At 34.5% G+C, this 20,854-nt stretch overlaps 3 protein-coding genes across 4 annotated transcripts; all 3 read left to right on the forward strand.

Moving 5' to 3' along the window:
• Positions 1-5,439: 5,439 nt before the first annotated feature.
• Positions 5,440-11,436, forward strand: LOC135130814 (probable cytochrome P450 4d14). Its single transcript, XM_064058235.1, has 15 exons — positions 5,440-5,601; positions 5,652-5,864; positions 5,913-6,098; positions 6,146-6,486; positions 6,534-6,602; positions 6,653-6,824; positions 6,875-7,048; positions 7,096-7,251; positions 9,671-9,880; positions 9,933-10,118; positions 10,169-10,509; positions 10,556-10,624; positions 10,675-10,846; positions 10,893-11,066; positions 11,114-11,436. Exons 1-15 carry the CDS (start codon positions 5,457-5,459, stop codon positions 11,272-11,274), a joined length of 2,769 nt encoding a protein of 922 aa, XP_063914305.1. The 5' UTR covers positions 5,440-5,456; the 3' UTR covers positions 11,275-11,436.
• A 1,362-nt stretch (positions 11,437-12,798) lies between these two features.
• LOC135130876 (probable cytochrome P450 4d14) lies at positions 12,799-14,870 on the forward strand. 2 transcript variants are annotated; one of them, XM_064058326.1, is made up of 8 exons: positions 12,799-13,045; positions 13,095-13,307; positions 13,366-13,551; positions 13,606-13,949; positions 13,997-14,065; positions 14,121-14,292; positions 14,352-14,525; positions 14,575-14,694. In XM_064058326.1, exons 1-8 carry the CDS (start codon positions 12,901-12,903, stop codon positions 14,601-14,603), a joined length of 1,332 nt encoding a protein of 443 aa, XP_063914396.1. In that variant the 5' UTR covers positions 12,799-12,900; the 3' UTR covers positions 14,604-14,694. The 2 variants fall into 2 exon arrangements, with proteins under 2 accessions (XP_063914396.1, XP_063914395.1); XM_064058325.1 differs by having other exon boundaries at positions 14,352-14,870.
• Positions 14,871-17,384: 2,514 nt separating this feature from the next.
• Positions 17,385-19,373, forward strand: LOC135130864 (cytochrome P450 4d2-like). The gene is made up of 8 exons (XM_064058310.1): positions 17,385-17,579; positions 17,630-17,842; positions 17,901-18,086; positions 18,140-18,483; positions 18,531-18,599; positions 18,655-18,826; positions 18,874-19,047; positions 19,099-19,373. The coding sequence occupies exons 1-8, from the start codon at positions 17,423-17,425 to the stop codon at positions 19,257-19,259; spliced, it is 1,476 nt and encodes a 491-aa protein (XP_063914380.1). The 5' UTR covers positions 17,385-17,422; the 3' UTR covers positions 19,260-19,373.
• Positions 19,374-20,854: the final 1,481 nt, after the last annotated feature.

Consider the following 20,854-nt stretch of genomic DNA (forward strand, 5'->3'; position numbering starts at 1 on the left):
GTATAGTGTTAAACCCGTGAGAAACTGGTCATTCCACTCGGATGAGTTCCTCCACTCGACTTTGGCTCGTTCCGGAAACTATCGTCCTTGTGGAATCCCCAACTTTCTCACTCGTTGAACAATATACTATTGAAAATATGACATAAGTTCGTGTTTACAACATGGTAGAGGACGTTTTAATCATTTTTTGTTAAAGAAAACTTTATTTCCTACTTTTAGGCAACCAGTAATACCCAAATGCAATTAATAAATTTATAAATATCTAGAGTATGTTATCAAAGAAACTTGCCGGCTGTCACAAAATTATCAGAGCTTGTGAGACTGGTTGGGAAATGGATTGCTGATAAACGACGGTAGCTTCTGATTTTTAAGAATGAAAGCGAGGAGTAAACCGCAGAGGAAATCAATTGTACACGCAAAGGAAATCAAAAGGAAATCAAGAGGAAATCAACGACAAATCAAGAGGAAATCAATGAGAAATTAACGAGAAATCAACAAGAAAACAAAGGAAATCCAAAATCATCATAGCAAATCCAGTAAAACCAGATATTTTCTAGAACTAATAAACGTAACATGTACGACATAAGTCATAGCATTCATCATAAGAAAGAAAATATCTATTTAATCTTAAAAGTGGAGATTAAATAACCTTTTAAGGGCATAATGATAGAAAATTCCAGTATAATATCATTAACTGACATCATGATATTTCAGCTTGACAAATATTAAAGTTGTAGTTAATGAAGTGCAGTTCCAATGAGAAATGATACATTATATTGCTTTATACCTACAAATCAAATTTATAATTTCACCCCAAATTAGTTTTTAAAAATTGAGTTTGTGATATGAGGTACCAAATTCATTAAGTTCAGGTAGTGCAAAACTATAGTTTTTCCTCCCTATCAAATTAATTTGACAAATATTAAAACCCTAAGACGCACATCATTTCCCAACAATCAATATCAAAGCTATTAACCAACTTTTTCCCCATAATAGAACAAGTTAAAAACGTTATCTGTGAAAACAAATTAACATCTAATTTAACAGAAAGCATATATTACAATTTTGATAGAAATGAAACAGAAAAACTGCCAGATACAGAAGGGCCAAAGATAAATGAATTTCTCCAAATGCTCCATGACATTTCATCAAAAAATGCGTCAAAATCAAGTAATCAGAATAAGTATAACGCCACTTTAAAAAAGTTTTGCCTATACCTCTATTACATATGAGGTCGTCTATTGTATGAAACGCTGCAATCGAATTTACCAACATTCTTACAATATCTTCTTTAAATAGATACATTGCTGAGAATAGTACAAAACTGGACGAATGTGTTATGGACTTCCAAGGATTAAAATTATTCCTGGAAGAAAGAAATTTAAAGAAATTTGTTTGGATCAGTGAAGATGCGACTCGAATAACGGGTCGCATAGAATATGACTCTCGATCTAATAAAGTGGTGGGATTTGTGCTTCCTTTAAGAAATGGGCTACCGGAAACAAACCATTACATAGCTTTTTCCGCTCAAGCTATTCAAGAGTACTTCAAGACTGGAACAAAAGCTCATTATGCGTACATAATTGTGGCACAACCCCTATCTGATAATTTTCCTTCGTACTGCCTCGCCATTTTTGGGACCAACAATAAATGTACTTATCAAGACGCCAAAAAAAGATTTGCCATTATGCAGAAAGATGCCCAAAAGTATGGAATTTCAATTCTAGGTTTAAAATCAGACTCAATATTACCTCTAGGGAATTATGTTGCTACAGTTGCTTACCTTGAAATATTAGTAAAAAATTACACCAAAAATCAACATATGCTAACAATAACGGATTTTAAAACAGAAGACAAAACGAACTATGCAGCGGCAGAAAAAGTGTGTAGCCCGGAAGTAAGAAAAATGATAGCCGACAACATTGACAATAGTGCAGGAACAACAGCTTATTTGAAACTAATGTATCTTATATCGGCAGCATTCCTGGACAAAACGTTATCTTTTGTAGAAAGGATATATAATATTTGGTATTGCATATTTTTCCTACGAATGTGGAAAAAATGGATTAAGGACCAAAGACAGTATACAGTAAAAGATAACTTTTTATCTTCCAACTGCTACACATGCGTTGAACTCAATGGACACGCATTAATAAAAATAATTAAAATTTTTCAAAAAAGTAATCTTACTGATGCCTTGCCTTGGAAGTTTAGCTCTCAAACTTGTGAGAGTATGTTTAGAAGCCTTAGATCAATGACCTCAACTTTTAGCACAATTGTTAATTTTAGTATAAGAGATATTTTGCAGACTGCAAATTATAAACAACATTAAAAACGATTTGGATAAAAAATTCGTTTTCCTAGAGAAGTCAGGAAAAAAAGTTCAATCATGAAGAGAGATTTTGTGAAAAATGATGACTTAGAAAACATTTCAGATAAAGATATACAAAGCACTGTAGAATCAGCTTTACGGGATTGTCTGCGTGACACTGAAGATTTAGGAGTGAAAGTGATAGATTTCAACTATGTACGTAGACAATGAATGCAATGACGAAGTTGAAGATGAAATGTTTAGTGAAGAACAGTGCGATCGCATTGAAAATTACAACATTTCTCAAATAGCCATGAAACGTAACTGTTTTCAAAGTTTGGAAAACGATCCAGTTGACCAAGATGAAGATTTACTGAATGATCTTTGCACAATTTCGTACGAATCTAAGAAATTTGACAGAGACATACACCTTAGAAGTTTTGATAGTGACGATATTTTTGTTGAGAAAGGTGATCTAGTCAGAATACGCTTAGATAATACAACAAAAGTTATAAAAAAGTCTTCACTTTGCTGGCTGTTAGACAATGAAAAGGATCGCGTCAGTGTGGATGGTCTCAAAAGATTTATTCAAAATAAGAAATGTAATAGTAGTAGAGTTAACTCAGAAACAGATACCTGCCTTCAACATAAAGATGCATCTCAAATTCAAAAACCAGTCCAAATTGGAAAACAAAAAAGACGCTATAATATATCAAGTGACTCATCTGATTTAGACAACCCAAGTAGTTTCGAATATGATGACAGCACGGACACCGAAAGTTTGAATTCTTCCAATTATTCTGATGATTTGAATCCTCGTTTGAATCTCAAAGCTGAAAATAGTAAGACTGATAGTTCTAAACCAGACTTAAATATAGACGATTATATTATAGTACAATTAACAACTCAAAAACAAAACAAAAAATGTTACATTGGTAAAGTGTTATCACTTAACCCTATTTTTTGAAAAGGAATCCAAAAATTCCGGATGCTTTTATGTTTCCGGACATTAAAGATCAGGGGGAGATCCAAGAAAATGAATATATAATGAAACTACCTCCACCTCAGGTACTCAGAAGAGGCAGTTTATTTTTTGAAAAAAAATTATTGAAAAAATATTTGATTTAATTCTAGTTTTTTTTTAAATGATGTGATTAAAATTTGTGATAATGTAACCTCAACCTGGATCGAGATTTGTACAAGTATATATCGTAGAGAATACTAAAGTAAGAAACTGTGCAAAATTCTAGGTGCCCATGAACACTTTTAAAGGGGAAAATTACCTCTGAAAATTTATCAAATGGGGTTATCCACTCCTTTATTGTGCAAAAAAAGTTCTTACGTGTTAAATTTTGCATTTCAAAAGTTTTTTTCTAATATGCTTCATTTGAAAGTTGTGAACAAAAAATTAAAAGTGTCATCATCTGTATTTATGGGTAGCTAGAATTTAGCACAGTTTTTTACTTCAACATCATCTACAATATATACACAAATCTCGACCCAGGTTACGGGGTAAGTATTTTTTAAGAAGTTGTTTTATTTTGTGATATTTTGTTATGATCCAACAGAAATGTTTTACTTTTATGTTTAGAGTTACCGTTTTTTTTAACATTTAATAAAATAAATGAAACTACTTGTTTTTTCTGTTTATGCTACCATAATAAATGAATAAACCCAATTTTTAAAAAGTAATGACTTAAGTCGTTATTATAAGTTTGATTTAGTAGGTCAAACTTTAACATGCACAACACAGAGATGAACCTAACAGAATGATTTTGGACTATTTGGTATTCATTAATTACCTCTGTGAACGTATGAGCCAGTCGTTGTTGCCTTATGAGTATGAGTCATTGATAAGTAAAAACTGCTGACGTAACTAAAAATATCCTTGGCCTTATGTACTTTTAATTTCGTAAAGTGAAAAGCAAAATTTCATAATATAATTTATTAAAAAATTAATAATAATATAAAATATAATATAAATTATTAAATCTTTGAGTGATTTAAACGAACTAATTTGTACACACCAGACATTTTTAATTTCAAAATTAAAATAGACCATAAAGTTTTCTGACTGAATGTGCAAAAAATCTAGAATATTGCATATGCCCACTTTTAGAAGAAACATTTGACCCAAGAAAGTGTAAAATTCGAACGTATACTTACTCTATTGATTTAGACATCTAAAACTTCGATTTCAGAGTAGCGTTCTTTTTGTAAGTAAAATCAGATTTTTTTTCTTAAACATTTCAGTTTGTTGCTTAGCAGCACAATACACTTTATTTATTATTTTTTTTCGTCTAAAGGGAAAGCACTTCAGCTTACCTAGTCACCGTACGGTAGTAAACACTTGGTAAAAAAAGGTTTAAATTCAACATCATTATCGGCAAAACAAAAAAGTCAAGTTAAAAATAAGTTAACAATCGCCCTGTAGTACATTATGTAAACAAAAAAAAAATCACAGGAAATCATAGAAAATCAAGAGGAAATCACAGGAAATCAAAGGAAATCAAAGGAAATCAAAGGAAATCACAGGAAATCAAAGGAAATCAGAGGAAATCAAAAGAAAGGAAATCGACAGGAAATCATTGTCAAAAGGAAATCAATTGTACACTTGATGGTCGGCGGTTTACCCCTCGAATGAAAGGCACGATTTGGATAGTTTTAGGCAATTACTGAAGAAGACACAGGAAAATTTTAACACTAGCTTTTCATATTGAGCTACTGAAGGACCCTATTGGGGTTTTTGGACCAGCCCTTAAAGCAGCCCTACTATGGCACACGGTGGCCCTTCTATAACAAGCCTACCTTTATTTATAGGCCGGATTTCTGAGTTGCTTATTGTTTTCTCTATATTTAATTATTCCAAAATACCCAAAAATTCGAAAATTTTGACACTCTTATCCTTATGCCTACGTTCCATTTAGTGCCGGTGCTGGAAACTGTATTGTTATGTGCCGACAGGTCAAAAGTTCACCATAATCACATTCTATTATAAAATAAATAAAATATTAAAAATAAGGAAATATAGAGTAGCTCATTAATGGGCGTCGGTCAAAGTTTAAAAATGATAATTGTCTTGAGTTGAACATATTTCGCTAAGACTATTTTTAATGTGTATCAGTATTTATCAGTACACTTCGCCATGCTGTTATACGCTTCTCTCGTTGTCCTATTTTGTGTATATTTTTATTTAAAAAAGTCTCACAACCAAATTAATTTACGTAAGTTTCCTGAGCCCCCAGGGAATCCACTTTTAGGTCACGTGTCTACTATTACGTCAACCACACGTAATGTATTCAAATATTACCAAAATATATACTGACTTATGGAAGTTTAGGCATAATAAACAACGTTTCACAATATATCGAAAATTACGGCAAAACTGTAACACTAAGAATAGGGCCAACATTTTTTCCCGTTTTGAGAACCTTGGTAACCACCGATTACAAATTTTTTGAATTTGCATTAGGCGGAAACAAAGTCTTAACAAAATCTATAAATTATCAGTTCTTGCGAGACTGGCTAGGGAATGGATTGCTGATAAGCGACGGTAGGTTTTCAATTTTAGGAACGAAGAGAATTGTTTGGAAAATTTTAGGCGATTACTGGAAAAGACACCGGAAAATTTTGACACGAGCCTTTCATACTGAGGTCCTAAAAGACTTTGTTAGCGTTTTTGAATCCGTCGGTGATGTTCTAATCAAAAAATTGGAGAAGTATGACGGAAAACCCAGCGTTGATGTACATCGTTTGATCACCTTATGTACTCTAGACATAATCTGTGGTAAATACATCTGCACTGATTATTTGATTTTGTTGTAAATTTTCCAGAAACTGCAATGGGTACAAAACTGAACGTCCAAAGTGGGGAAAATTCACGATATGTGCAAAGTGTGCAACAGATGTGTCGAATCGTGATAGAAAGAGCCTTGTCGTCGATAAAATTTCTCAACTGCACGTTTTGGTTGTCCAACGACTACTATATTCAGAAAAGTGCGCTCAAAATCTTGCATGGTTTTACACTGAGTGTAATCAATTCCAAAAGAAACAAAACTGTACATGGAGAAACCAAAAGAATGGCGTTCTTAGATTTGCTTCTAAAGGTTTCTAACGACGAGAATGTCCTCAAGATCGATGAAATTCAGGAAGAAGTGGATACGTTTATGTTCGAGGTATCCAAGTGTCCTTTCGCGACTTTCTCATTTTTGTGGTTTTTAAGGGACACGATACAACAGCTTCTGGTATTTGCTTCATTTTGCATTGTTTGGCCAACCATCCTGAAGAACAGGTTGTCAAATACTGATTCAGTTTTACCAATCCAACTCGTGTTATTTCTAGGAAAAAGTTCTACAAGAGCAAAAAAAACTGTTCGGAATTGACAAAAATCCAATAGTAACTTGTTCAGATTTACAAGACATGAAATATTTAGAGTGCGTTATTAAGGAAACTCTCCGGTTATATCCTCCAGTGCCGGTAATAGGACGACTTACAACTGCAGACGTTAAATTTGGTAAATTTTGAAATTTGGAGGATACAGTTCTAACCTGCCACACATTTCAGACGATTGTTTGATACCTAAAAACACCAACATCGTTTTTTTCATTTACGGTTTGCACAGAAGTTCGGAGTTTTTTCCAGAGCCGGAAAAATTCAAACCCGAAAGGTTCCAAAATTTCGACAGCGCTTTTCCGTATGCCTACGTTCCGTTCAGCGCTGGTTCAAGAAATTGTATCGGTGCGTATTTCTGACACCGTTTTCTTCAATTATGGTGATTTTTACAGGTCAAAGATTCGCCATGTTGGAAATGAAAAGTGTGATTTCGAAAATCGTGAGACATTTTGAAATTAAACCAACTTTGCCCAGACATGAGCTGCAATTATCTGTGGAAGCGGTCTTGAAGTCGGTCAACGGGATTAAAGTTACGCTAAAAAAACGAAAATGATGTAGTTGCTTTTGGTTTCATTGATTTTGTAAAGACTCTTTTTTTACAGACAATAAATATACTTGCGATCCAGTAAATATCACGTTCTCTTATTTATTTTATCCACTATTAAGTAATTATCGTGGTGATAAACACGTTTTTATAAATTTATGGCCGTGTTAAAACAAATATTAATTTACTTGCAAATGTGTATTAATTATTTATGAAATTACGTAAAGTCATCTTCAAACAACAATTATGTCACTGGTTTATATATAAAAATCCACTTTTATTGTAGATTTGTCTTGCATTTACCTTCAATGTTGTTTATTTAAACTTCTAAAATCAGATAACTACCGATAACCTGTTTCGCCAATAAAAATAAAGAGATGTAAATTACAATATAAAAAATTCTTCTTCACTTATTAGATTCATTTTTTTAAACATCGCAATCGGTGAATGAGTGCTGCGACATGTTGTTAGTTGCTACTTTTCTCCTTGCTGCATTTTTGTATTTTTTTCTAACGAAAAAAAATGCTCAAGCGAACTTCATTGAACCACCAGGACATTTGGTCTTAGGCCACGCGTTGGACATGACATCCACCCAGGGCCGGCTCAACACGGTAAGCGAAAGATGCACCGCATCGGGGCGCCCGTGACAAGGGGCGCCGGGCGGCGGGCGCCGCCTATGCTTTTATATTAACTCTATAAAAATAAATTAATATTAGATTTGCATTGAATCACTACCAACAAAATATTATAGCAGTAACATACCACGGCGCCCATCGAAAACTTTTGAGAAAAAGCTACATGTTAACATTCCACTATGACTAGCAAAACAGACCCCAAGAAGTCAATTCCTGGCACTTTCAAACTGTAATAATTGAAAAAGAGTGCGCCTTTGGGTTGGGTGATGAGACCTTTAGATCAATACCGACAAAAAATAACCAGATTTATGATGCATTATCTGGGTAACAATTTGACGTGACAGCGGTATGACCACAACCAGATGTTTTTCCTAACATTTGTCACGTTTGTTTTTACCATAAAAATCCATGTCGGCATACTTAAAAATTTTATTTTCCAAGTCTAGTCGGTTGGTTTTGGTTGTGGTGGTTGTTCAACAGTTTTGTTATATTTTTCACTGTTCCTGTTTGTAGCCGAATTTGGTTCTGTGTATCATTTCGTGGCTTTTTGTCATCATTAATTTTAAATTTAAATTTCGATTAACATTGAGGCAAGTCTAAATTTAAGATAACTTTGAAATCGTATCAATTTTACAATAATAAAAAATTGAAAAACTTTTGCAATATAAATATTTTTATACTTATACTATGTATAGTTTAGGAAATATCGTTGTACCCTATAAAATTTTATTGACAATAACGAGACGGACAGTAGTACAATGGTAAGAAACATTTATGGCTCACATCAGTCCCCCCGAATTTGTCGGAGAATATTTAGCAGGTAATTGTACGCACAGGGTCGGACTTCCGCTGCTTTGGAAATTTAAGGTCTGCGAATTCCCGCCACGCGACAACTTTAAGTTGTAAATATCTCTTGCTATTGTACTATTGTCCGTCTCGTCATTGTCAATAAAATTTTATAGGGTACAACGATATTTCCTAAACTATAGAAAAGTTGTTGCCCGCAGCTCCGTTTGCGTGGAATTCGCAAACTCATCATTTTTCATACATGATCGTTTTCCGGGTTGGAACCGTGTAAAGTGAGTTTTTGGGCTCAACGTTTCGCACACTTTCGTAAGTGGCATCTTCAGGAGCAGGGTTAAGAATAAGACAAAAAAGCACGGTAACTCAGTATGTCAACCATACCAGAGGCGAAATTTTTTTGAGAAATTACACGGTTCCAACCCGGAAAACGATCATGTATTGATTCCGACCGTGCAAACCTTCGAAATTATCATTTTTCATCTCGTTCACTCCTCCAGTGCCCCACAAAGTGTCATCCCCTATTTTGTCCCCGTAGGGGCCGAATTTCCAGAAATCTTTTCTTAATGGGTGCTTATGACAGAAAAGGAACCTACTGTCCAAATTTCATGTTTGTAGCTTCAGTAGTTTAGGCTTTGCGTTGATGAATCAGTCAGTCTGTCAGTTAAGACAAACATTTTTATATACTAAGATTGATTCATCATAATTTTATGCATGTTTGTTAATAAAAAGTACCTCTCCACAAAAATATGTGATTATAAAACTTTATTTGTTTTTTTTTACAAAAAATTTTTTAAGGGCGTTCAACAGTAAGTTGCATCGGGGCGCCTGGTCCCTTAGAGCCGGCCCTGCATCCACCACACGTAACGTTTAAAGATATTTTAAAACTTAAGAACAGAAACCGAGAAATAAAACTTTAGTTTCTGCTTTTTAATTGTTTAGTTCAAGTGCAAACTCAGTCAGTTTTATGTTCGCAATTTTCTGCAGAAGCTCTACATGCCCTGAACAAATTCTTCAGCTACGGCAAAACAGTAAAAATCAGGCTTGGCCCGAGCATTTTCCCCATTGCGGAAGGTCTGGTAACGGAAGATTACAACCTCATCGAATTTATCCTCAGCAGCAACAAGTTTCTCAAAAAGTCTTTAAACTACTACTTTTTCAGAAGCTGGTTGGGAAACGGTTTGCTAGTGAGTAGCGGTAAGTTCGTTTGCAATTTCGAAAAGAATCAAAGAAAAGAGACCGATTTCAGGCAACTACTGGAAGAAGCGAAGGAAAATTTTGACCCCAACTTTCCATTTTGAGATACTCAAAGAATTCGTCGACGTGTTCGAATCAGTCGGAAACGTCCTTGTTGACAAACTTGAGACGTACGATGGGCATCCGAGCGTTGATTTACACCCATTGGTCTCTTTATGCACGCTGGACGTTATTTCTGGTAGTTGTACCCATTTGGTAATCTTGGTTTGTGTGTTAGTTGTGTTGTAGAAACTGCCATGGGCACAAAAATCAACGTCCAGAGTGGTCAAAATTCTCAGTACGTGCAAAGTGTGAAAGAGATGTGCAGAATCATCGTAGAGCGACTTTTTTCACCCATCAAACTTTTTGACTTGACGTTCTTCTTATCCAAGGACTACTACATTCAACAGAAAGCGTTGAAAGTTTTGCATGGTTTTACCATGGGTGTGATAAATTCCAGGCAGAGGACACCCATTAACACGACAACAAAGAAAATAGCTTTTTTAGACTTGCTTTTGAAGATTTCTCGAGACGAAAATGCTCTCACTGTGGACGAAATTCGAGAAGAGGTTGACACATTCATGTTTGAGGTAATTATGTTGTTGTCGATTTTTGCAAATTACCTCAATGTTTCAGGGACACGATACAACAGCTTCTGGAATTTCCTTCACGTTGTACTGTTTAGCTGAACATTCTGAAGTCCAGGTAAGATATTTTATCAATTTGTACCAAGCAACGTTTGAATCAAATACTAGGAAAAAGTCCTCGAAGAACAGAAAGCGTTATTTGGAAACGAAAAAAATCCAGTGGTTACTTATTCCGAACTGCAAAGAATGAAATATTTAGAATATGTAATCAAAGAAGCTCTCCGTTTGTATCCCTCAGTTCCAGTAATCGGAAGACTAGCACGCGAAGAAACAGAGTTTGGTAAGTTTTCAAACCCAGAGAACATCTACTTAATAACAAATTGCAGATGGCTATCTAATACCCAGACACACCAACGTCCTTATCTCCATTTTTCATCTACACAGAAATCCCAATTATTTTCCAGATCCGGAGGACTTTAAACCTGAAAGATTCGAACGTTTTGACGGTTCTTTTCCTTATTCTTTTATTCCGTTTAGCGCAGGTTCTAGGAACTGCATCGGTTCGTTTTTTAATTTTTTTTATTCGTGGATTGATTGTTGGTTTTAGGGCAAAAATTCGCCGTTCTGGAGATGAAAAGTGTTATTTCCAAGATAATTAGACATTTTGAGATAAGGCCGACTTTTCCGAAGCACGAACTGGAGTTGTCACTGGCGGTTGTTTTGAAATCGGAAAATGGAGTCAAAGTGGTTTTAAGAAAGCGAAATTAATTGCGTTATTGCTTTAAATTATTTTTACAACATGGATTGTGTCAAGGTTTTGTCCTTGGACCACTGCTCTTTTTGGCGATCAGAACTCCCTCTTTTAATATGATTCAAACGCAACGTGCGTGATATCTAACAATGCTAAACATATTTTTAAATGTTAATTAATTCGTCAGAGACACTTCTAATTTCATCATAATGAATCAATTATTCTAATTAATTAGGCTTAACTTTTATCAATAACATTCCCACATAAATATTCAAAGATTTAAAGAAAGTACTTTAACTCAAACCTGTGTGCTTTTTATTTTTTTAATTTCGGTCATATTAAAAATATCATGAATACTCACATTGATGACGTTAACGAACTAAAGAATATCACGAAGTTTGGGGGGTTATTATCACCTTAATGTTAGAGTACTGTTTTTGAAAATAAAAAAAAAGCTCTGTTTAAAACAAGGTGGAAGACTTTTTGAACATTCTCCAAAGCTAAACTTTACTTCCAACGTTTAGGCAACTAGTAATAAGATTATTTAAACATTAATTTAATTTCACAATTTTTGCTTATACAACCAACAATACGTCAATAGCCGATCTATTAAGAGAATGATTCTTCAATGACGGCATATCAATTTAATCATTCCATGGAGGAAATACTTTGGTGCAAAAACTAATTGATTCTCCCCTACCCCTACGTACGTCCATTCTCCTTCTTCATCTCCTTCCTTGTTGCTATTTAAAATTTCCCATCCCATTTCTTTTATTGTCTTCCACGATATTTTCCCTTCTTTGTTATTTGCTTTGTCTTTTGATCCCATTTTCTCTCCCTTTCCTTTATCTATTATTTTTGTCCCCTTATCGTCCAGTCTTGCGTTAAGTATTTTTTCATCTTCTTTTTCTTTTGTTTCCTCTATGTTTATCTTGGTTTAGTCCATTTTCTTGCTATAAACGACTATTATTTCCCATCGATTATTACCCAGCTGTATTACTTTCTTCATTAGTCCGTTTTTATTATTACTTTCCTTTTCCAATTCTTGAATTTCTTTCCAAATTCCCATTACTATTCCCCCGCTTGCTCTCCCCTTAGATGAATTAGAACAACTGATAAAAGATGTAGGAATGAAGATAGAATTTAGGGTAAGAACAAGTAGAGGGAGAAAAAACGACTGCTGGAACGAGGAACGTTACGTCTTAAAATGAGAAAAAGGGAAGCCATTTAAAAAATGGAAAATTCAAAAGATAACAAGAGTTCCTCAAACAAATAGGGTGAAGGAAAAGCAACAGACGAGGAAAATGAGATAGTTTAAATTCCTATTTAAAGCCCAAAGGGTACAAATCAAACTTGATTGATCGATTGACTGAATTGATTGATCATTCTATCCAACTATCACTAACTTTATTAATTTGTATAATTTAATTAAAATTTGAAATTTTATTAAAAAAAAACGGACATCTGATTTTCGGGTTCGTTTCTTTTTAAATTAACTGCATACTCAAAACTGGTTTTGTCTACTTGCGACACCACTTATGCAAGTGTAATCAACAACTTGATATGACGCTGATTTTATTAATTTATTTTTAACTTAATTGTGCGCATAAAAATAATCTGTTGCAGTGCACACCAGACTAGCAATGTTGTTGTTTGTCGTTTTAATTCTTTTAGTCTCAATCTACTTTTTTCTGAAGAAAACACAAAAGAAAAATGGTTTGGATAAGTTTCCCGAACCAGATTCACACCCAATTCTCGGTCACGTGTTACTAGTAACATCAACTAGAGGTGAAGAACCACCACAAAATAATAATTCGTACCACAAGGGCTGTTTCAGAGGTTATAGATGTTAGCATGCAACTCATCAAAAACTATGGGAAAACCGTGAAACTAAGGATAGGGCCAACATTCTTATCCGTACGCACTGCTCTTTTGACTGCCGACTATCACTTGATCGAGTTTATTTTGAGCGGAAACAAAATTTTGAAGAAGTCGGAAAATTACCAGTTCTTGAAACACTGGTTGGGTCAAGGACTAGTGATAAGCGACGGTAAATATTTATTATTACTATTTTCACTTAACGCTCATAAATTTGGTACAAATTTTAGGTGATTATTGGAAGAAGCACCGAAAAATATTGACCCCGGCCTTCCACTTTGAGATACTGAAAGAGTTCGTTCCGGTTTTCGAATCGATGGGTAACGTCCTGATTGAAAATCTAGCAAAATGTGAAGGGACACCTAGTTGTGATCTGGATGCTTTTGTCACGTTGTGTACTCTGGACATCATCTGCGGTAAAAATTTAAAACTGTAACTGAAAATGGATCAACCACAATTTTTTTTTGTAGAGACAGCCATGGGTACAAAAATGAACGTCCAAAGCGGCAAAAACTCCGATTATGTTCGAAGCGTGAAAGAAACATGTCGAATCGCCGTTGAAAGAGTTTTGTCGCCTTTAAGATTTTTTGATTCTACATTCTGGTTGTGCAGAGATTTCTACCGTCAAAAGAAGCAGTTAAAAGTTTTACACGATTTTACACACAACGTTATCAATTCCAAGAAAAATCATAAATCCATCGATAAGAATACTAAAAGACCGGCGTTTCTAGATCTGCTTTTGAAGTTTTCTGAAGATGAGAATATCCTGAGCACTGAGGAAATTCGTGAGGAAGTTGATACGTTCATGTTCGCGGTAAGCAAAAATGGGTTTTGGGTTTTAAAAACGTTTGTGATTTTTAGGGACATGACACAACAGCCTCTGGCATTTGTTTCACGTTGTACTGTTTGGCTGATCATCCCGAAGTTCAAGTAGTTATTGAAATATTGCACGATTGGGAAAAATTATTTCAGTTTTTGATTTTAGAAACAAGTTCTTCAAGAACAACAAGATTTATTCAGTGATGAGAAAAATCCTGTCATAACTTACTCAGAGTTACAAAATATGAAATATCTAGAACACGTCATCAAAGAAAGCTGTCGTCTGTATCCTCCAGTAGCAGGGATAGGACGATACACAACTGAAGATACAGAATTTGGTACTATTTTGGAAAAACTTTAGAGACTAGAAGTTTTCAATGCTAAAAATTGGTTGCAGAAGGTTGTTTAATCCCGAAATACACCAACATCATGCTTTTCATTTATGGTTTACACAGAGATCCAAATTATTTTCCGGAACCGGAAAAATTTATGCCGGAAAGATTCGAGAATTTTGACCCTTCCATACCGTATGCTTATATTCCGTTTAGTGCTGGTTCGCGAAATTGTATTGGTAGGTATAACAATCCTCAATGTTTTACAAGTGTTTTTAATGTGTTTAGAGGTCAAAGATTCGCCATGTTGGAAATGAAGAGTATTATTTCTAAAATTGTGAGACATTTTGAAATAAAACCAACTTCTCCAAGGCACGAAGTGAAATTGTCCTTTGAGGGTGTTTTGAAATCAGCGAATGGCATCAAGGTCGTTCTTAAGAAACGACGTTGAAAGAAATTGAAATGATCTTTTGAACCAATCTTTACGTGGTCTAGCCTATTTATTTTCTTGAAATTCTGAATTTTTATGCCATAAATAGACAAAAATTAGGTTATGTTATATTTTGAAATATACATTTTGATTAAAAAGAACTGTTTTACTTTTATAGATGAACCAACAAGTCTGTAAAAAACAACAAGAGTTTTTCAAATTCAGTTTTTTTTTTATTTAAAAGACAACTCTTTTCCTTGTATGAAGATGAACGCTGGCGATAAACATCTCAATAATATAATGAAACAACGAACAATTCTGCTCCCAAACGAAAATAGCAGAAACGAAAGTTCAATTAAATAATACAGATACCATAATTGATACCCTAAAAGTGTCGAACATTACGAAAAGTGGCAAGTTTGAAATATTTTTAGTTTTTACTTCCCGAGCGTAAGCAAAGGAAGTATTGTAATCGAGTCCGTCGGCCGAATCTCTACTTTTGCATTTTCTCGACCTATTATGACCCCGAGAGGATGAAGAAATAGGTCTTCCGTTTCCGTCCGTCTGTCCGTCTGTCTGTCTGTCTGTCTGTCGGCCTGCCGTCCCGGATTTTTATTAGACAGATAAATCTCCGAAAGTACTTGGGCCGATTGTTGTCAAATCTTGCATTTATATTAAGAATATCTTGTAGATGGTAAAACGCTAAACTAAAATTTCTCTAATCATCCCCACCAATAACGTAATGACGTCACATAAAAATTGTACATAGTAAATGGGTTTTAAATTGTATCAAATAACATAGGGCCGGTTGCATAAACGCAAATCAAATTTAATCCCTGATTAACTCCATAGTAACGATTGTTATTATCTTATTTACAATTGTTCTTAATCAGAGATTAAATTTAATTTGCGTTTATGCAACCGGCCCATAGTCTTACACATGTTGTTTATGACTCCGAATTGAGATTTTACCCGAAACGTCCAGATTTTTGGAAAAAACAATTAAAATTAGGAAACAACATTTTGACACGTAATTTGGAATCTACAAAACCGAATGCTTTGAAATCTTGCAGATGGTTTACAGTTGTGATAAGCATGATAAGTTTTTATTCAAAATATATTTACTTGTCCCCTCCAAAAAATTGAAGACGTCACCTGAAAAGTTTGCTGAATAAATCCTTAATGTACAAAGTATGATGAGACAATACTTGTGATTTATCATTCTTCCATTCATATTTTCTGAATTTGCTTATACAGGGTGACTCAAAGAAATTAATGAATGCGTGAATATATTTTATTTATTTAATCAGGAACTACAAAACCGAATGCATTGAAATCGGGGAGATGTTGTACAGTTCTCATAGGCATGGTAAATTTTTGATCAAAATATATTTGCTCATCCCGCCCTAAAAAATTGATCACGCCACCCCAAAATTTTTCCGAAAAAAGGCTACCTTAAATGTGCATTGTGCAAAGTATGATGAGTCTATAATTATGATTTATCACTGCATAAATAGAATTTATGCAGTGATAATAAAATAAATTGCAAAACTGAATAGTTTGAAGTCTTGACGTTTTGAAGTTATTCTAAGCATGGTAAATTTTTAATGAAAATGTATCTGTTTATCAACCCCAAAAATTTGATTACGGTGTCTCAAAATTTTGCTGAATTTTTCGCAAATGTGCAAAATATGAACAGACTTTTAATCATTGCATTCAAATTTTTTAGGTTTGCTTAAACAGGTGACTCAAAAAAATTAACGGATCTGTCAATTTATCATTGATCAAATTAAGAACGAGCTACCCCATTTTTTTGCAAATGTGAGAATAAGGTAAGGATTATAATAATAACATTCAGAATAATTTGTTCAATGGAGGCTTATGAATATAGTCATCTGTTTTGGGGCGATAAACTCATTCAAATGAAACAAATATCTACGTGACATTCTTCCGATATAATATATTCCCGTTGATAATGTGCTGTAAATAATGTCTTTGCACTCATAACCTTTCTTGATGACCTCGGCGCATGCAACAAAAAAGAGAAGAAATATTTAAAGAAGATGGGAGGAAAACAGAGTGACTGAAGAAAAAACAACAGACGAGGAAAAGGAGATAGTTTAAGTTCCCATTTAAAGCCCAAAGATTACAAACCAAACTTGATTGATCGATTGATTGCATTGATTGATCCTTCTATCCAACTATAAGTAACATTATTAAATTCACCAAAAATTAGGAAACAAGCTCCTTAATTTGTATAATTTAATTAAAATTTAAATTTTTATTAAGAAGAAAACTGTTTTACTTGTATGAAGATGAACGCTGGTGATAAACATCTCAATAATATAATGAAACAACGAAACAATTCTGCTCCAAGACAAAAATAGCAGAAACGAAAGTCCTATTTCATAGCGCAGATAACATAATTGAAACTTTAAACGAGTCCAACATTACGAAGAGTGGCAAGTTTGAAATGTTATTAATTTTTACAAGTTGCTAGAAGTTTTCTATATCATAAGAATTTCCCCCAGACATTTGATTCTTGCGTTCGTTTATTTTTAAATTGACTGCATGCATAAATCAAAACTGGTTCTATCTACTTGCTACACAACTTATACAAATGTAATCAACAACTTGATATGACGCTGATTTTCTGAATTTATTTTTAACTTAATTGCGCGCATAAAATAATCTGTTGCAGTGCACATGAGAATCGCAATGTTGTTGTTTGTCGTTTTAGTTCTTTTACTCTCAATCTATTTTTTTCTGAAGAAAATACAAAAGAAAAATGGTTTGGATAAGTTTCCCGAACCAGATCCACACCCAATTCTCGGTCACGTGTCACTAGTAACATCAACCAGAGGTGAAGAACCACCCAAAAAATTTTAATTCGCACGACAAGGGCAGTTTCAGAGGTTATAGATGTCAGTATGCAACTCATCAAAAACTATGGCAAAACCGTGAAACTAAGGATAGGGCCAACATTTTTTTCCATACGCACTGCTCTTTTGACTGTCGACTATCACTTGATCGAGTTTATTTTGAGCGGAAACAAAATTCTTAAGAAGACGGAAAATTACCAGTTTTGGAAACACTGGTTGGGTCAAGGACTAGTGATAAGCGACGGTAGATATTTATTATTATTATTTTCAGTTAGTGCTCACGAATTTGGTAAAAATTTTAGGTGATTATTGGAAGAAGCACCGAAAAATTTTGACCCCGGCCTTTCACTTTGAGATACTGAAAGAGTTCGTTCCGGTTTTCGAATCGGTGGGTGACGTCCTGATTGAAAATCTAGCAAAATGTGAAGGGACACCTAGTTGTGACCTGGATCCTTTTGTCACGTTGTGTACTCTGGACATCATCTGCGGTAAAAATTTAAAACTGTAACTGAAAATGGATCGACCATATTTTTTTTTGTAGAGACGGCCATGGGTACAAAAATGAATCTACAAAGCGGGAAAAACTCCGATTATGTTCGAAGCGTGAAAGAAACATGTCGAATCGCCATTGAAAGAGTTTTGTCACCTTTAAGATTTTTTGATTCTACATTTTGGTTGTGCAGAGATTTCTACCGTCAAAAGAAGGAGTTAAAAGTTTTACACGATTTTACACACAACGTGATCAATTCCAAGAAAAATAATAAATCCATCGATAAGAATACTAAAAGACCGGCGTTTCTAGATCTGCTTTTGAAGTTTTCTGAAGATGAGAATATTCTCAGCACTGAGGAAATTCGAGAGGAAGTTGATACGTTCATGTTCGCGGTAAGCAAAAGTGGGTTTTGGGTTTTGAAAACACTTGTGATTTTTAGGGACATGACACAACAGCCTCTGGCATTTGTTTCACATTGTACTGTTTGGCTGATCATCCCGAAGTTCAAGTAATTGTTGAAATATCGCACGATTGGGAAAAATTATTTCAATTTTTGATTTTAGAAACAAGTTCTCCAAGAACAACAAGATTTATTCGGTGAAGAGAAAAACCCTGTCATAACTTACTCAGAGTTGCAAAACATGAAATATCTAGAACACGTTATCAAAGAAAGCTGTCGTCTGTATCCTCCAGTAGCAAAGATAGGGCGATACACAACTGAAGACACAGAGTTTGGTACTGTTTAGAGACTAGAAGTTTTTAATGCTAAAAATTGGTTTCAGATGGTTGTTTGATTCCCAGATACACCAACATCATGCTTTTCATTTATGGTTTACACAGAGATCCGGATTATTTTCCAGAACCGGAAAAATTTAAGCCGGAAAGATTCGAAAATTTTGACCCTTCCATACCGTATGCTTATATTCCGTTTAGTGCTGGTTCGCGAAATTGTATTGGTATGTATAACAATCCCCAATGTTTTACAAGTGTTTTTTGTGTCTTTACAGGTCAAAGATTCGCCATGTTGGAAATGAAGAGTATTATTTCTAAAATTGTGAGACATTTTGAAATAAAACCAACTTCTCCAAGGCACGAAGTGGAGTTGTCCTTTGAAGCTGTTTTGAAATCAGCGAATGGCATCAAGGTCGTTCTTAAAAAACGACCTTGAAAGAATCTGTAATGGTTGAAAAAATATCAAAGCATGCTCTCCCACATAGGACTTTTGGACAAATTTTTATCTGGTCTAGTCAAAAATCACAAATAGACAAAAATTAAATTATGTTATATTTGGAAATATACATTTTCATTAAAAAAAAATGTTTTACTTGTATAGATGAACCGTGCAACAGACGAGGGAGGAAATCCTTTAGGTTCCTGGATCGCACTTAAAGGGTACAAATGAAATTTGATTGGTCTTTTTTCCCCTATTAGGAATCACTAATTTTAATAAATTCACAAAAACTTAGGAAACAAATTTTTTCGTTCATATAATTTAATTAATTAATTTTAATTTCTGAACGTAAGCTATGAAATTATTAATTACAATATTAGTTCATTTTAATTAATTATTAAAATTACCAGTTCGCGAAACAACGGGTGGGCCAAGTACTACTGGTAAGTAATTAATTTTTACAACGTGTTATTAACTACAAAACTATACTACCACTAGGAAAATACAAAGTAATACCTAACTATTAACGTACATAGTGTTTTACTTACTTTAGAGGTAACTACTTAAATTACAACCTAACCTCCACTAAATACAACGAGTACGTGACTTGAAAGATACCCGAACGCATCCACTTTCTGATTACTAAAGATAGTCAGAAATAAGTTTTTGACTCCCACCATTGTTCCCAGAGGCGTGCGGCAGAACTGATCGCGTGCAGTCTCACCTTGCTGTCGTTCGGACGCCTAAGAAGTGCATGTAGTGGGGGTAATCGACAAGCTCTTACTTATTTTCGCCTAACGCTACTAATTACACTGACCAACACGAATTTTATATGATGGCTAAAAAGTGGATGCTCTTACGTAATCGAGTCACCTGAACACGATGGTGACCTTGGAATTATCTAACACCCCAGTTTTAGAGAGAATCCAAGGAAGATATTTGAAATGAACACTAGTTCTTGAAGAGAAACACAGGTGTATATGTATAGTGAGGGAAGAAATGAAAAGAGAAAAATTACGAGTAGAAGCGAGAAGGAGAGTCGTAAAATACGAAGAACGAATAGGAGAAAGTCCACACTACTAGATACTCCAAGAATGAGCGAAAGAGAAAAACAAGGATTATGATTAAGATCTTTGGAAGATGAAGGTAAAATACTACGAGCGAGGAATTGCAGGTGCTCTGTAGACGAGATCTTGATAAAAAGGAACAAGAGGGAGATCGCACATTAGCTATTATAGGAAGTTATTGGAGAACATAGGTGATAGAACTAGAAGATATGATAAAGTCTACATTTTTAGAGGTTTTAATTTTCCGGGGGTGGATTAGCCGATTAACGGCAATCGTTTACATACGCCATCTGCTCAGCTTCTGGTGGATTTGCTGATCGGTAGTCGGGATTCGTTAAGCTAGATTTGTAAGGCGAAAAGCGCATAGCGGACAACAAAAATCCAAAAAGTCTTTTTAAACATATTCGTACCAAACTATCTGGACCAGTTAGATCACTTGTGATCGAACCTTTAGAGTGAAGATTGGAGACACTGTCAGTAGATCGGTTGATGTTCTGAGTGAGGTGCCTCAGGGGTCGGTACTTG

Source organism: Zophobas morio, unplaced genomic scaffold (assembly GCF_036711695.1).
Source record: "Zophobas morio isolate AGI-343-1 ecotype UQ-CSIRO unplaced genomic scaffold, CSIRO_AGI_Zmor_V1 ptg000018l, whole genome shotgun sequence".
In the NCBI taxonomy this organism is placed as follows: domain Eukaryota; kingdom Metazoa; phylum Arthropoda; class Insecta; order Coleoptera; family Tenebrionidae; genus Zophobas; species Zophobas morio.